The sequence below is a fragment of the Leptosomus discolor genome, chromosome 25, assembly GCF_034619465.1.
Source record: "Leptosomus discolor isolate bLepDis1 chromosome 25, bLepDis1.hap2, whole genome shotgun sequence".
Taxonomy (NCBI): Eukaryota; Metazoa; Chordata; class Aves; order Leptosomiformes; family Leptosomidae; genus Leptosomus; species Leptosomus discolor.
This window is the reverse complement of record NC_141415.1, coordinates 3,275,480-3,292,431: the sequence shown is the minus strand read 5'-3', so window position 1 is coordinate 3,292,431 and position 16,952 is coordinate 3,275,480. Positions and strand designations below refer to the sequence as shown.

The 16,952-nt window shown below is 51.8% G+C and overlaps 1 protein-coding gene across 1 annotated transcript in view; it reads right to left on the bottom strand.

Annotated features, from left to right (window-relative positions):
• Positions 1-1,114: 1,114 nt before the first annotated feature.
• MYO1D (myosin ID) overlaps positions 1,115-16,952 on the bottom strand; it is a 165,000-nt gene continuing 149,162 nt past the window's right edge. Inside the window, exon 22 of the mRNA XM_086477799.1 lies at positions 1,115-1,271. Within this exon, the coding sequence (XP_086333925.1) occupies positions 1,115-1,271 (157 nt within the window). The remainder of the gene's footprint in view (positions 1,272-16,952) is intronic.

The window sequence follows — 16,952 nt, the reverse complement described above, 5'->3', positions numbered from 1 at the left end:
CCGCGGTGCCACCAGCCGAGGCACGGTGATGCCCAGCGTCCCGCCATCCACCGCCCGCAGCCGGGAGGACCCAGGAGAACGCTCGAAGGGCACAGCCTGGAGGTTGGCCGTCGGGTTTGTGCTGCTGCCCCTCGCCTGGGCCGGACGCGCCCGGAGTTTGGGTTAAATAGTGCAAAGCGAGCGAGCGGCGGCCTCGGCCCCGCCAAGCTCCACGTGTTTCTAGACCGCCCCGCCGGCAGCGGGTCCTCTCAGCCCTCCCTGAACCTCAAGGCTGGGACTAACACGAAGCCACGTGGATAATCTAAAAATTCAGCAAGGCCACTGGGTCCAAACGGGAACCCACCGCATTTCAGGTCACTGGAGAGGGTAATTAAGGCAAAAGCAATGCAGGATTAAAAAAAATAAAACCTCTGCACTGTGAATCCCACTCTCCTTTCTGCTGGTGGAGCTGTCTCCAGCCAAGGTGCCTCGATGGGTTAGTGAAGTCCAGGCAGGAAAGCAGCAAGCCTAGAGGTGCGTCTCCATGTACCATCCCAGCCCCGGGTGTGCTGGCAGGACTGGAAGCGTGCGGAGCGTCTCGCCGGCATGGGAAGCCTGCCCTCCTCGCCAAACCTGGCTCCGGTTCCATCGGGATTTGGTCTTACCAAACCAGCCTCCCTGAGCCGGGTATCTTTGGTTCCTCCGGTGGAGGCTGCATCATATTGCAAAAAAAAGGCCACACAAAAAAAGAACCACAGAAGGGAATATTGGAGAGGGTTTAAGAAATCAATGTGGGAAAGAGAGGAATGGGTGTAAGTACCTATAAATGCTTTTTTTTTGGACTAATTCAGAAGCACTTTCTCGATATTCTGGCCTGTTTTGTGAGATGGATACAGGTCACCGGCTATTTTAAGCCTTCGTTGCTTGTGGTAGTAAAACCCTCTTCTGAATTTGGGTTTGCTAAACCTCTAGCTGTAGAGGTTTTTTGAGGCGCATGACCAAGTCACAGCTGAGCATCTCTAAATGAATCCCCATGAAAGGTCCAAGGCACGAGGAGGGCGATCAAAGCCCTGGTCCGTCTTCCCTCCGCTCCCTTGCTCTCTCCAGGCTCGCTGCACCAAGCAGAGGGGGAACGCTAATTCCCTGGCACGCAGAGGATGAAACCGGACCGGTGCTTGGTGAAATCCGGTTGAGATTGGTTAATCTTGGTTTCCACGGAGACGGTGCATTTTCGCCCGTGCAGGCTGCACTGGACGGGGTTGGTGACGCTCACTTGCAGAGCGCGTTTCTCCCTGCAAAGGCAAAAAAAGGGCAAAGAAGAGTCAGGCAGGAGGGCCGGGATGCGGTCACCCCGCTCAGCCCCCGGTGCGAGGCAGGGAGAGGTGTGTTCGGGTCAGGCCGCGCCCCGCAGCGAGCCGAGCACACGGCGTTAAGCCAAGGTTCAGCTCTAAGCCCGGCTTTCGGGCTCGCTGAGCCCTTCTCCCGCACGTCCAAGCCTCCTGCGCAGGGAGACGCGCACCCAGGGACTTTGGCATCGGGAGCGGTGCCGGTGGGGGGAGCAGCACCTCATGGGCAGAGCAAAGGCCGGGTTGCAAAAGGCCCGGGGTCTGCGGCCGGCTGACCTGGCGAGCAATCGCTCCTGCCTCTGCGGGGACAGGGACGAGGATGACACCCCTCGTTCTGAGCTCAGAGATGAAACGTACGGCACGAAACAGCTGCAACAACCACAGGTAGGGTTGGTGGGATGTTTTTTTTCAATCCCCTCTCCAGGCAGACAGACCACCCGCCCACACAGCCTTCTGGCGTCGGAGGCAGCCGGGCACAGGCACAGGCGCCCAAAACCCGGTCGCTGCCAACCGTTTCCCAGCTTTTTAACCCTTTAACCCAGTTTTGGTGCTAAAAATGAGTGAAACGGTCAGTTTCTGCTACCCAAACTGGTTTTTCCTTGGGTGTTTGGGTCACTGTCAGTGGGGGACATGAGGACAGCACGGCCAGACGGCTGTCTGTCTCTGCTCCGGCCGAGACAGGGTCACGGATGGCCAGCAAGGATGTCCCCCTTTGCTAAAGGCCATAAAAGCCACTTTTCTATATCACAAATAACTTCCCTTGTGCCGTAAGCGGAGACATGCCTGGCTGGGGCTGGAGAGGAGACGTGGCCAAGCTGACACGTGAGTTCCAGCCACGAGCCCTCTGCACTGGCAAAGAGCGGGCGTCAGGAGGGCAAATGAGCAGGAGGAAGGCCTGCAGCAGCTCCGTCCCCCCGAGCCAGCGCCAGCCTGGGGGAGCGGGAAGCGATATCCAGGGACTTGGCCTTTGAGAAATCTCCTCTGCGACCTCACCCGCCCTTCAAATTCCTGAATTTCCAGCATTAGGATAATATTGAGTGGTTTAAAGACTCGGCAGCATCGACTCCACCGCCTCTTTTGATGCTCTAAGTACACTGAGGAGGGTGTGCTGGGTTTCTGCTCTGCTCCGTGTAGCTTCTGGACCCAAGGTCTTGCCTTGCTGGAGCCATCACAGTATTCTCACTAATGCAGCCTAAGTCCTTCGTGCCGCACAGGCTTAGTTTTTATTAACACACTGTTCAGGACGTGTCACATCCCACAAGGCACATTTTTATGCAGCTTCCAAACAACGAAGACGTTCACCGCTTCCACAGAAATGAACGGGTGTTCGGTTGGAGGGGCACAGCAGGGCAGCGTCACGCAGGGCCCTCACGTTGTCCCAGGTATTTAATACTTGCTCCTGCCTCAGCAAGTTGAGGCTCAAATCCCTGCTTAGTTTGCTATTTTTACTGTGTCTTAGCAGAAGGAGCTGCATACGCAGAGGAGCCTCTTGGAGATTCCTGCCATCACGTGCTTGGAGAGCACGTTTAGCGTCAAGTGTCTGTAACTCGGATCAGTGCTAACGACTTTCCTTCTCCTCCCCCACAGCCCTCATCAAACTATAGGTAAGAAGACAGAGCGTCTGTCACTGGTGATAGTCAAACTCTGTTGACCCTTCCGCACAGCGATGAGGAGCGCAAACCAGGGGGGAGGAATGTCACTAACCTGAATTTTGACCACAAGCAGGACCAATGCCTGGAAATCAGAAGGTCCTTGATGTATTTTGAGCTGTGGGACCTTCAGCAAGAAGCTGCATCTCTCTAGGTCCCAGCTCCTGCTGGAATGAGGAGAATCAACTAAACACAAGTCTATGTGAAGCTAATGTTGTCCTGGGACAGTGGGCTCTGGAGAAGATGCTCCGAACTTCAGCCTGCGCAACACTTCCATTAAATAAGGGCTTCACTTCCCCCACCATGTTTTCCAGATCCCACCATGACACTACTTCTTCACTCTTGATCACGTGCTGCTCTTCTTCGTGGGAGGAGAGGTCTCAGCCTCAAAAAACTTTTGCTGGGGGAGCAGGACAGCTCTCAAACAGCATCCAAAGAGCAATCCACAGAGGGATCTGCAAGTCCACACAGGGATTACAAACCCCGTCCTTGGTCTTCCCTGCCAGGCAACGCAACGCTGAGCCCTGCCACCAGCTCCACAAGCAGCTCCATGTGCCAGGACCTTGAGTCTCTTGGATGCTGTTCCTCTGTTTGGGCAACGGCCAAGAAGGAAGAGGGTGGAAGAAATGGCAGTTTGGTTTCCAGCCCATCGGCCACATCAGCATCACACCTGTTGGTGCAGTGGCAAAAAGGGGAGATGACAGCTGCTGGCTGCCCTGGAGTAAGGTGGTTTATTTATTGACCAAAAGGGAGAAAACAGCTGCCTGCATCAGCCAATGAACGGGACTAAAACACCTTCCGAATCTCACCGCTACGAGATTTTGCCAAGCAGCACAGCTGGGGAGATGCTTCCCCAAGTTCCTGCAGAATTCAGATCCCAAAGGAAAAGCGTGGGATGGAGATGGTCCAGCGTCATCCTGGAAGTCCAACAAAGTCTTTCCTAGACAACGCACAGGGAAAACACCCTTTGGGCATCGTTGGTGCGCTGCAAGACCCCGAGCAAGACCCCGACGGCAGCAAAGGCAGAGATGAGTCCCACCTCCGCTCAAACTTGGGCTAAAACCTGAGTTTTCACTGCGTAACCTGTCCCACCACCGTACTTTGCTCTTCCAACAATCCATCTTGCTAAGATGATTCAGTCGGGAAAAGGTTGTTAAGGTGAAATTAAGGTGGAAGAAAGTTTGCACTATTAAATTTCAAGCTTGGAAACACATCTGTTCACTTTAATTCCTTAAGTATTTCAATGGTTTCTACTGTTTAAGGAACATTTATGAATTTGCTGGTTACTCACGAATAATCTTCTGTCCTTCTGACAACTTAGAGGACCAACTGTGTTTCATATTAGAGGTGGAAGATCTTGTCATTTAAAGAGTTAAGGGCACAACAGAACATTCTGACTATTCTGCTGCTGAAGACACAGTCACCACGCAGGGAGCCAAGTGACATGCCCAAGGCCACAGAAAACAGCGTCAGAATTAAGAACTAACCCAAATTCTCCAGCTTTCCAGGCTGCCTTTTGACTGCAGGTGAGCAACTCACCATGGCAGTCCCAACGCCAGTCTCTTCTCTCCTCCTGTAGATCTACTCGGTTGAAGGATCCTGCGTTGGTTCAGACCTGGTTTCTTATCAAGAGCAACGTCCCAGCTCACCCCTGCGTTCAACAGGCAACGACTGCCTGCACGTTACGTCCTCAAAAGGCAGTTGGAAAGTTTTTGCTGCCTGGAGAAGACCCCTGTCCTGTCATTTTGCTTTCATCCCCCTCGTACTTACTGCACCCCAGCACCCTGCAGAGGCGCCGTGCCTGCCGGCGGCAGAGCCCTCCCCTGCAGATCCACAGCGGGATGGCCAGGATCCTCTGGAGCCGCCACTGGGTTGACCCTTCCTACAAGCCGTGTGGGAGCGTTTGTTCCAGACACCAGCCTCTATTTTAGTAAACCCTCCCGAGACACTTCTGCCGTCTCTCTTGTACAGACACGTGTATAGGAGACCATCTACAAGACGTCAGAGCTCATGTAGGTACCAGGCACAGCTCTGCCCGAGACCAGCCCTGTCTGATGGCAGGTTTGGCTCTTCCCCAAGCCCCAGCGTAACCTGCACACCGAGGGAAGTCAAGTCAATTAGGACAAAATGACGGATGCTGCTGCCGGGCATCTTCTGGGAAATAAAATTACTTATTTTTAACAATGATTCCATTAGAAGAGACAGCGAGATGCAAGCGCTGGCTGAGACTCTGCCAGGGAAGACACGCCAGTCCCCAGCATCCAGGCGTGAAACTGCCCGGTAAAATGTAAAGGAAAAAAATGGAGCTTTCATGGGAAGGTCAGGATCAACTCCAGCGCTGCTCCGGTCCTGCCAGGGAACCGCATGACAACTTCTGCACATAATAAAACCCAAGGTCTACGTGTTTTCTGAAAACACAGGTCTTTTTATCTTTTAAAATATTAAACAATATTTTTGGGTGGAAACCGCCTCCCTTGACGTCCTGGCGGTACAAGCCACGGCCAGTGAGCTCAGCTGGTCGCGCGGGCAGGGCCTTCTCTTTGCTCTTGGGATTTCACGGCTCGGTGAGCTCTGCAGGGCTGGGTGACTTCTCTTCCTTCATCTGCTCCAAACCATCGCAGCACGCAAACTGCCTTCGTCCGCTCGCTCCGCTCCTCTATTGACTCGCGCTCATTAGAGGAGCTGATGACAAACAGGCGAGGCGATGGCTCTGGGTGTGAGCACGCGCGTGAGCGCCGCACGGACGGTGTCTGTGTGCACGGGGGAAGCACATCCTGGAGCGAGAGCATCGTTAGGAATCCAGCACGAGCTGATGAGACACCCGGGTAAACGCTGGCAAAAGGGAAACCAGCAGAGAAGAGCTGACTCTAAGTGGAAGCAGACTACTGGCCCATGAAATATTCGAGTTTTGACTGAGCATTTAATCTAGGACCTCAGGGAAAACACAAGCCAAGTAGCGCATAAATGGCCACAGACATCTGTCAGCGCTGTTGATAATACAAAGGCATCTATGTCGCCAGTAAGTGGTGGGAAGCGAAACGGGGAAGGGAAAGAGTGGAGAGAGAGCAGAGGGAGTTTCTGCGAAGACGGCGATGTAAGACTAGAAAGTTAAATAAATGTGTTGTTACAGAAATATTAAACACACGAGATGCTCAGGAGCAAACCCAGGTGACCTGGGATGCCTTGCAGGGAGCTTTAATAGGCAAGAAAATACAGCAAAGCGCTCGTCGATGAGATATTCTTCATTTGTAGCTGTGAGGTCCCTTGGGAAGCACAACGGGCGGCAGAGAGGTGGGAGAGGCCGTGCCAGGGACAGCGGTACCAGACCATGGTCTGGGGTGCTCCGGAGATGCCGCCCCATCCCTCGCAGGGCTGGGAAGACAGACGGAATGGGCAGTTTCTGCAGATTTTCCAGGGTCTCTCAGTGAGGTGCTGCCTGCCTATGGACGCAGCTCACGCAGTCACGGAGCAGGAAATAAGTTCTTTTTAGGAAGCAAAATTTGGGTAGAAGATGGCAAACCCGAGTACAGCAAGTGCCTGATTTTCACGACAACAACCCAGGGATTTAAATGAGGCTGAGCGTGCAAGGCAGTGTGAAACGAGGGCTCAGCAGTAATAAACCGAGTGGGTTGTATCCCAGAGAGGGTTTTTTTTTTAAATGATCAAATCTTTTTAGAATTTAGATGAAGGCCTCTTTCTGGAAAGGCAGGCGTCACTGTGGACAACTTGGTGAAGGGTTCAAGAGAGCGTGCAGCTGCAAACAAGATGTTAGGAAGCATTAGGAGCACGACGGAAAATACTGAAAAATTGTAACACCTTATGTAAGCGAGTGCTGCAGTCTCATCTGGATACCGGCTGCAGCCTTTGAGGGGGTTCGGCCACGAAAATAAAATAAAAAGGCTCCTAGAAAGAAACCAAAAAAGCAGCAGCTATATTCTGCACGAAGAAAATATGTCAGAAGCAGCGAGAGAAACTGGGGAGGTCTAAAATAAGGCAGCTTGCAAGGCTTTGCTTCCTAACAGCAGCCAAGGAGACAAACAGTAACACTGAGAACTCCGAGGTGGGTAAAACAGCTTTCCAGGCGATGTGTGACCTCACTGCTGGGGGTCACTCCGGGCTGTGGCGCTCTGTGTCACTGGGTGGCAGAGAGGTGAGAAAAACGAGCAAGGTCTAAAATGACAGTGGCGGCACCGTAGGTAACAAACATCCACAGATCGGAGTTACAACAGGTGTCATTTTTGGAAAAGACAAGTGTCTTCTGCATGAGGGTTTAAAGCACCCGGCTGTGCAGGCCATGTTATTTGCCAGGGGAGGGATGGGGGGCAGATATATCTCGCCTGGCCACCCGTGTTTTTTTGCAACTTGCAGGACAATGATACTGGGGATATCTGGGCTCAAAGGAAAAGCTGTAGTTCTCACCATGAAAATTAACCCCACAATAGCTTAAATGGAGACAAAAATAGCAATATCTAGTTTCTCAACACGTACAAGCATGAAACCTGCACCGAAACCTCGTGTGTGTTTTGTATCAGGCCGGCTGTAACCCGGCCAAGCGCGGCATGGGCAGAGCCGCTCGGCGCGCAGCGCCGGCACGGTCCACGCCGGCGGCGGCCGGCTGCCAACAGCAGCATGCCCCGCTCTGGGGAGCGGGGGCGAGCGCCGGCCCTGGGGAGCCACGGCCTGAAGGGCACCACGTGTAAATAATCCGGGGTGGGTATTTCATTCCAGGGAGAGGGATGTCCTGCTGTATTCAGAGCCCGCGGGCTGCCAGCGCTCCGGCACGCTTCATCTTCCCTGCTCTCCCGCTGCCTCTCGGGGGGGCAGTTACATTTGAAGTGTGCGAAGCTTCAAAGCACCGGGTCCCACTTCCAGAAGAGATTTACACACTTGGAGCATAAATTTGCCTAAGTAAGACTCAGATGGTATTGACAGCATCACCCCTGTGACTCCTTGGCACACTTCATCCTTCTTTGCTCTGCCATCAGAGGGAGAAAACACCTTTTCCCATCCAGCTCTTATTAAAACACCCTGGCTCATGTAGCCACAGGAGGTTAAAAGCAATGATTTACTACCCTGCCTACCCAAGAAAATAATTTAACATCCTCTTTGCCTCCTCGCTGTGGCTGCTGGATGGTATTAGCACCGCCAAAGGTAATCCCCTCCATCCAGCGGGCCCTTTTCCGTGCAGCCCTGCAGCTGGCAGCACTCCTTATCCCGAGGGTTTGGTTACCAGCACCCAGAAGCCTGGGGCGAGGAGATTAACCGGGACCCAGTTTCGGGTGCAGATCATACCTCTCTGCTCATAACTCAAGAGCAGCTGGATCAGCAGGGGATGAACGCGCGCGGTAGGTAGCGTGCTGCTCGTTCAGCATGTGCTGCATTACTCACACGTGCACCAAACGGACACGACAACATCCTAAACCACAACGGGTTTTCAAAATCTGCCTTGTGAAACCCTCTCTGAGGTCTCGCACAGCGACAGCACGAGACAAACAGGATGTTTTCTCAAACCTTCACTTGCTTTTTCAAGACCTAGGGCTGTGGGCGTTGCAGAGCTCTTCTGTATCAGGTGGTCTTGGTGGAGATTAGACATTAAGATGGATCAAAGCTATGGAAAAGAGAGACTACGAAGAAGTCAGACACGAATAAAGGAGATCTCAAGTCAGGATCAAAAGGCAAATTTCCATAGTCAAAGGTCAGAACAAGTCCTCCAGGCATTTTAATGCCAGGAAAGGTCAGCTGAGTTAAACGTGGCTCTGGCAGGTCCTTTCTCACTGTATGGTTTTTCAAAATTATCTGCAGTCCAGTGACACTTGATACCATGAAGGTTTTTTCAGCCTTCAAAACCAGCAAATGTTTACGGCTTATTTCTAACAGTTTTGTACCTTGTGGTCTACGTTCAGGCAAATGGTCTCAGAAGCTGCAAGAAGTGGCTTTCAAAAAGCCATTTTTCAATCTGCAAGAGAAGGCCCAGGCTGCAAATGGCAATCCCACATCGTTCCACTGAAAACTCAACCACTCCACTTAAAAAAGTGGCTTTCAGTCTTTCCTGGCTCAGACTTGCCCAAGTGTCATTTTTCTCTGCAGCTCACGCTGACTTCTATTTACCGGCGCAAACCACAGAGCCGCTCGCCTTCGGTTTTGGGACCCGTACGCTACCACGTGTTACAACAACATGCGTCAGCAACTCTATTTTTGCCCTTTTAATGAGAAACAAGATTTGTTAATAACTATATTCCCAGTGAAAAGCGTTACATATGTCCAATGGCACATAGCAAGGCAAAAGCAAAGTCGGCTATTAATACTCTGGTCTGCTGGCGTCCGGCCGGTGCACCGAGACGGTTCCTTTTATCCGCGTCTGGACCATAAAAGCCACTTTCCTGAGAAGGCAGCAGCTGCCACAACACTGACGTGTTTTTTTCATGATGTGTCTGCTGTAGATCCAGGTATATTCCTTCCCCTCTACCCGAGGTGTAAACCTAGTCCATGAAATGTTTGGCTTTCCCACTCTTAAAATGCATTTATTCCTACTTGAACCCAAGGTCGGGCGGTCCCAGAGCCGTGCTGGCGAGCTGTGCTTCGTTCTGCATTTATCTCGTAACTGGGGCGTTTGTGCATCCATCCTCGCTGGCCAGAGAGCGCTTTCCGGAAAGTCAGCGAGCTGTAAAATATTTCTGTCTCTTCCAGTGAAACTGTTTGGTTCACGTGCTCCTGAGCAGAGGAGGATCCCCAGGGTGATGGGGCAGGGGCTGCTCCTCCCCTCCCCTCTTCAGCGCTCTTCGCCTTCCTCGGGAACTTGAGTAACAGGCAGATTTCAATCAAATACCTAAGCAGCTAAAAAGCGGGTTAACAGGGGTCAGGTCCCAGCCAAACGGCCTCATTACCCACGGGGACTGCACCCCAAAGCTCTTATTTTATGGTGGGAAACCCCCAAAAAGTGGTTTTGAGACATCACGTTGCCAGCACTCTGCGCAGCATACCCCAACATCCCCCTTCCTCCATCCCTGGGAAATCTGATGGAATTAAAAAGTGAACATAATTATCCCATATCACCTGAAATTCAAGAAAGGGATCAAAACCTCATCGAAGCTTCACCCTCCAGCTGAACCAGGGCAAATACTCACGGGCTCAACTCCCCGCCCCCAGCCCAACGGCATCGCCATCTCCAAGCTGCAGGCGTTGGACTTTGGGGTAGGAGGGATGCGCTTTAGGCACCGAAGCTCAGCTATGAACCGTCCCCCAATCTCGTTACCCCACTGGGGCTATTAATGAACCCCCTCCCTGCCCACCCCAGCGCAGGCAGCAAGGCTTGGGCAGCACCGTCCCTTGCCTGCGGCAGGCAGGAGGCATCGGGCTCCTGTAGCTGTTGCTGACGCTCCCTGAGTTCTGCTCCTGCCCAAGCTGAGGATTTATCTACGCACTTCAAACAGAGAAGTCCCGGCCTTTTTTTCTCTCCTCGCGCCATCAGCATTCAATGCCTGATGTAATTTAGCCCTTACGAAGCACTTGCTAAAGCTGGTCAGTGGTTTTCTGGATGAAAAACACGCGTTCACTTAAACAGGGTATTTCCTGGGAAATCTCATCAACAAAGCAGCTTTCAACAAAAAAAAAACAACAAAAAAAAAGCACACACAGCGCATTAAATATTTTATTTCCTCCAGCAGGCAAACCGAAAAATTTTCAAAGCTCTAAGGGGGGGGGGGCGGAGGAGGCAGCTCCCAGTCACCGCGGGAGTGCCAGGACAGCACCCACCTACCAGGGCCGTGCCTAAATAAACGGGTTATTGATCTAACACCTGAACAGGAGGCACCCCACCATGCCGCATGCCCAGCTCGGGTGCTCAGGGCTGCAGGGACTCTAAAACCCACATACTGCTCCTTTTCCCTCCCCTGGTCCCTCTGTGCAGTTTGATACCACAGGAATTCAATTCACTCCAGAATTCAACGTATTTTGCGCTTTCTCTACGGCTAAAACTGTAAGTTTTGCATCACTGAAGATGTAGAGCCCGGTGGCAGGCAACCGTGTTGGGGAGGAAAGCAAAAGGATGGGGAGAGGTGGGTTGAGACACGTGGGGGTCGTGGTACCCGTGACGTGGGAGCGCGGTGGCAGGCAGGAAGGCGCCCACGTCGTTTCCATCTGCTCAAACACCCATGAGGTTTCAGCGGTAACAGGAGAAGAAACGAGTCATCTGGGGCTACCCCAGCAGCACCTGCCTCTGCGAGGGGCGGAAACCAGTTCTGGCGCAGCATTATGAAACGAGTGATCTCATTAGGTAAGAAGCGATTTCTACAGCTGCGTGACACCCTCACCGCCGTGGTCCGCCCTGCCTACCCGTGTGGTTCTGGTCTGCTCAGTCGACATCCTACTTATTTTTGGATAAACAGAGGAATTTAGTTTCCGAGGATGATGGTTACACGCGTGCCACTTGCCTTCGTCTACTCGCACTGACCCAGTTGTCAACATCAACAGTTTTCCTGCGGTGCAGCACCCATATATAAGCTACAGCTTCTTCTGAAGTCTCCAATTAGTCATTTTTTCTCAGCTATTCTGAGTCCTGGCAAAGCTTTTGAGAGGCAGCTCTCATCCGGCTTTCTGCTTTAGTAGGAGCAAACGTGGCCACAAGACGCTGGAGTGTTACATATTTTATAAAAACCACTGTGCCAAAAATATGATTCAAAGTCCTTGGCTGGAGACAGAGTAAAAGCAGAACATCGGCTCCTTGATGGGGTTATGCCAAGAATCCTGCATTATAAATGCACCAGCACATAAATAAAATAAGACCACTTAGGAAGATGAGTGCAGACTTGCCTCCCACTTAGGACATCACGGACCTCGTTTCCCGGGCAGGCTGAGAAGCAGAAGAAGTCTTTCCTTACATTTTCTTTTTGGCGCTGGTCCTCACCATCACCCAGCCAGAGGGCTGAATTCACCGGATCCGCGTTTCCTGGGGCGTTCGCAGCCCACATTTGCCACGTTCCTCCTGAAAGGATGCTCTCGGCCTGTTTAGCAGATGCTGATAAAATTCTGCTGGCTGAATTTCTCAAGTTTAATGAAGGAAGACATTCCAAAAAAAGCCCCAACCCCCTTCAAAGGGAATCCAGCACCTTTCAGTCATCTGGGAGGTATTTATTCAACTCCTGCAAGAATGTGAGGTATAGGGAGCTGACAGTGAGGACAATAAGTACGGGATTATTCAGCTGTTTACCACTCAAATTTACAAGGGGACAACAATTTTCTAGTATCAAACAGTGGTTGAAACAGCTGACAGGTGCATTATGTTGGGAAACGATGCCACAGCAAAGTGCTGCTGCTGCCCTGTCATTTCCCTTCCGTGCAGACATAACCTACAGTCACCCTGATGGATGAGCAACTCTGCTTTTCCCACTGGTAGGTGCAGGGCTGTGAATTAAACAGGTAGTTTTAGAGTCCGGTAGAGATCCAAAGTCACAAAACGGGGGAAGCTGCCACTGAGCTTCATAGAGATTCCCTAAAATTATTGTAAAAAAACCCAAAAACCCCGCAAGTGCACGCTTTTGAAATTCTCTCCTTTCGTTTTTAACTTCTTATTCTTTGGGACCGACCTGTGCGAGTGAAACTGCCAGGGAGCCAGCACAGCTGAGCGGAAGGGCCATTTGCGAAGGCAAAGCCACAAGCTCGGCTTCTGCTGGCACCAACGGCTGCGATGCCACCGGGGCCGCAGGAAACGGGTGGGCCCAGGGGCTGGCAGCCACGAGGGGCCGAGAAGCGGGGTTGCGCCACGGCCTCCCACCCACGGCTCCGCTCAATAACGCCTCCGCGGGGCGGCTGGGCCGAGGCCCCGGCTGTCATTGTCCCCAGCCGCCCTGGCTGCGCTCCCGCCCTGCAGCCCGTGGAACGCCGAGGCGCTGCGCAGGCCAACAGCTCGGCTCCATTATATTCCGCACACATCGCGGCTGAGCTCGTTAAAGCCGGAGCTGGGAATTTAACGGGAGGGCTCTGCCATCCCGGGGAACATCCACTGCCAGGTGCACTCGCTCGGCGCCGCACCGCGGCTCCAGCGCGGGCATAATTCACCCGGCTGCCTTTGAAGGGCGTGTGACAGCTCGTGTGTGCGCGCGGGGAGGGGGTGATGGAGAAGGACTGCTTTTAGCACCACGGCTCTCGGTCGCTATAGCAACCTGGATATTCATCATCCCATCTGATGCTTCATTTCTGCCAGCCAACCAGGGGCTGATGCAGAGCAACGAGAGATGGGTTCAGTTACTGCCTCCTGTGATTGCTGCTCTGTGCACCCCAGATAACCCCTGTATAAGCTAAATCTACACGAATTCCCCTTTCTGAGGTTGTTTTTTATGAAGTTTACTGGGGATGGTCCTGCTCACCACCGCTGCACTGGCGCAGAGGACTTTTTCAGGCAGGGTGTCACCGTGACCTACTTAGTGCAGGACGAGGTGACATCACATTAAACTGCCAGTGGCTTCCCAGTCCTCTGGACCGCTCTGTCCGGTAGCAATGCTGGACTAATCTGACCCGAAGGCAGATTTCTGACAAGAAGGCATGTACCTCTGGCCGTTGGTATAACCTTGCTGTCAACACGAGAGACATCTCCGCTCCTCAGCTCCTCTGACCTGGAACAGCTGTGCTTAATCCTGCCTCTCTATTTCCAGATCTGCTCTGAAAACCTAGATTTTTCTCCTTTTCTAATAGAAAAGAGAGAAATTAGCTGAAGCTTCAGGGGATAGAGAAATGCCATTAAAAAAGAGGTGTTATTGTGCTGCATTCTCCTGCAGCGTTTCTCCCCGGGAGAAGCAATGTTCCTGTTCACCCTCCCCATGTGAAGCAAGAATTTTACCACATACTGCCTGGTAAAAGGTCACACTTCCATGGGCAACCAGCAACATACACGAGCATTTTCCCCAGTGACTTAGGCAGGCAGTTTCGGGTCTATCCAGCCCTCAACCACCAGCTCGTTCCTGAAAGCTAAACCGTAAATTTTTATCAAAGGCGAGCGCAGAGGGGTGGGGTGTGCTCAGGTTATCACGGCCTTATGCCAGCGAGGAAGACGGCTCCTCCTCTCCCAGCATCCACGCGGTGACATTTTAGCAGAGGAAGCTGAATCATCCTTCAATTAATGACAGGCTTTTAACCTGATGTTGAGGAGTCTTGCTGAAGTCTCCCTCCTGTTAGAAGCGCCTCTCTCTATGGCCAAAAGAAGAATCATTTGAACACACTGATTCTTCAACCCCCCCAGGTTTACGCTGTTCCCCCCCTCGGGAGCCATTCGATGGGGAAGGACGTGGCAGCGGGGGCACTGCAGGCAGCGCCGTGTTTCCTGCGAACACGTCGCCCTGCCAGGTGCCTCCCAAAGCAAAAGCAGTTTAAAAACACGTACCAGACCCTGCGGAACAAGGCAGGGAGGAATCATCAAGGCAGAGGATGACAAAGGGGAAGGGTAAACAGCAAGTCAGGGTGACTCAGGGCACAGACCTCTCGATTGCTCCATCGTCACATTCAGGTTTTAGTTTTTTAACCAGCTTCTACTTCCCTCTTATTTCCTGGACCACGAGCACACCCAGGGCCTTTCAGAGGAGCCCGAAGAGATAAAGCAAGTATGCAGGGCTCAAAAAGGGATTTTAACTGGGAGGGATGCTCAGAAGGCCAGAGGGAAGCTTAGGAGCAGATCGTACCAAGGTTGGTGCTACTGAAAAAAACACCGAGAAGAGGCTGGAGTCTCAGGAACAAGAACTCAGACCCTGGAGTGACTCGGTGCATTTGGGTTTGGCTGCCAACATCCCCATGGGCTACCAGTGGAGTCCCAGAAGCAGAGGGTATTTTAGGGATGATGTCTGAACAGGTTTACAACCCTTCTCACGAGAGGTCAGGGGCTGACACACCTCGTCTACAGCAAATATCCCCAGGAACGCTGTATTTTTTTAAGTCTTGAGAAAATTTGGCCCCTGTTTCCCAGCACAGGATGGCCAAAAGAGGGGGATGGGTGGTCACTGAGAAGAACTGGGATTACAGAAAAGAGAAGGCAAGAGCAATGACCACAGCAGGCAGTCATGAGGTGGACAAATTAAGGAGAAAGTGGGGCATTTCAGAAACGTCAGGAAGGAAGAGAGAGGCTGGTGGGACTGTGCGGGGTTGTGAGCAGCCTCCGTTCCTACAACGTAGGGAAATGTCATTTCTACTGCCTCAAAAACTGTGTCACACAAAATTGTCCATGCGGGAAAGCCCAGCTAGAACCAGTCTGACATCACCTCTGTATCAGCATTACAGCATCCCGATGAAACATTCTGAGTTTAATCAAATTCTAGGCATGATGAAAGTCATTACTGCTCCAGCCGAAAGCATCAGAGTGAATCAGGTTTGGAGACATGAAGTCTGGGGAGGACGAACGACGGGGTGGATTTTGTAAGAAAGATTTTCCTTCCATTACAGAATCACAGAATGTCAGGGGTTGGAAGGGACCTCGAAAGATCATCGAGTCCAAACCCCCTGCCAGGGCAGGACCACCCAGAGCAAGTCACACAGGAACACATCCAGGCAGGTTCTGAATGTCTCCAGAGAAGGAGACTCCACCACCTCTCTGGGCAGCCTGTTCCAGGGCTCTGCCACCCTCACAGGGAAAAAGTTTTCCCTCATCTTAATGTGGAACCTGCTGTGCTCCAGCTTCCACCCGTTACCCCTTGTCCTGTCACTGGCCATCACCGAGCAGAGCCCGGCTCCATCCTCCTGACACTCGCCCTTCACGTATTTATAACCATTGATGAGGTCACCCCTCAGTCTCCTCTTCTCCAAGCTAAGGAGACCCAGCTCTCTCAGCCTTTCATCATAAGTGAGATGTTCCACCCCCTTCATCATCTTTGTGGCTCTGCGCTGGACTCTTCCAAGCAATTCCCCGTCCTTCTTGAGCTGAGGGGCCCAGAACTGGACACACTATTCCAGAGGGGGTCTCACCAGGGCAGAGCAGAGGGGGAGGAGAACCTCTCTCGCCCTACTGACCACAGCCCTTCTGATACACCCCAGGATGCCACTGGCCTTCTTGGCCACGAGGGCACAGCCCTTCCAGTAGCGCATAGCACCATGCAGGTATTTAGAAAAAAGAATTTAATTCTGGACTCCTAATGTCGTCTCCAAGGACTGAGAGCAGCCAGATTAGCCTAAAACAATGTGACAGCCGACCTGCCAGGAGCTTGGTATCAGCCACAGGCACTCCCCGGCACAAAGAACTGAGCTGAAGAATATCACCCTACGACTAATGATTAAAGGCAGCCGATTCTTTTACATTTCAAGCCAGATGATTCCTAAGAGCACCAAACTTTCACTGCATTTCCTTAATATTACAGATTCATGACGCCCTGCAAGGCATCAAGGACTCTTCTTAGAACCAGGACCACAGGCTATACCAGGAAATCAGGTTTTTTTATGTGATAGCAAAATGATGGGCAGGATTTTAAGTGGATCTTGTGTATTCAGAGAGGTTGGGCAGCCAATTTGGTTTTTATTATTTCAGGAGCATTTGCTGAGATGTTCCAGAGTGGTCTCGGTACCACTTCTGCAAAGTAAAGGGCTCTGAAGCTGCAATCCCAGAATAAAAATGCTGGCACTTCTGCTTCCCTTTGTTCTCTCCTCTTTATTCACTGATACATTAGCACAATTCACATAGGCAGGAAAAAAGGCAACTTGCTGTGAAGGGAGACAACGATGTCTTATTTAAATACCTGACCTATTTCTGCTTTTCCTTTGCCTTACTTATTCAACAAGAAGTCTGAATTTGCAGAAATAGCTGAAATAACTCTGCTGGATCATGTGAAAAATATCCTTCTTTGTGACAAAGCCAGCATGAAAAACAGGTGCATAAACAAAAAGATTTTTGCTTACAGAAATTGGAAGTTTGGAGGGGGAATGCACATTGCCAGGCTGATTCCCACTATATTCAGCATTTGCCTGTTCATTGCAACAACTTCTAATTTTCATTTCGGGGTATTACGTCACT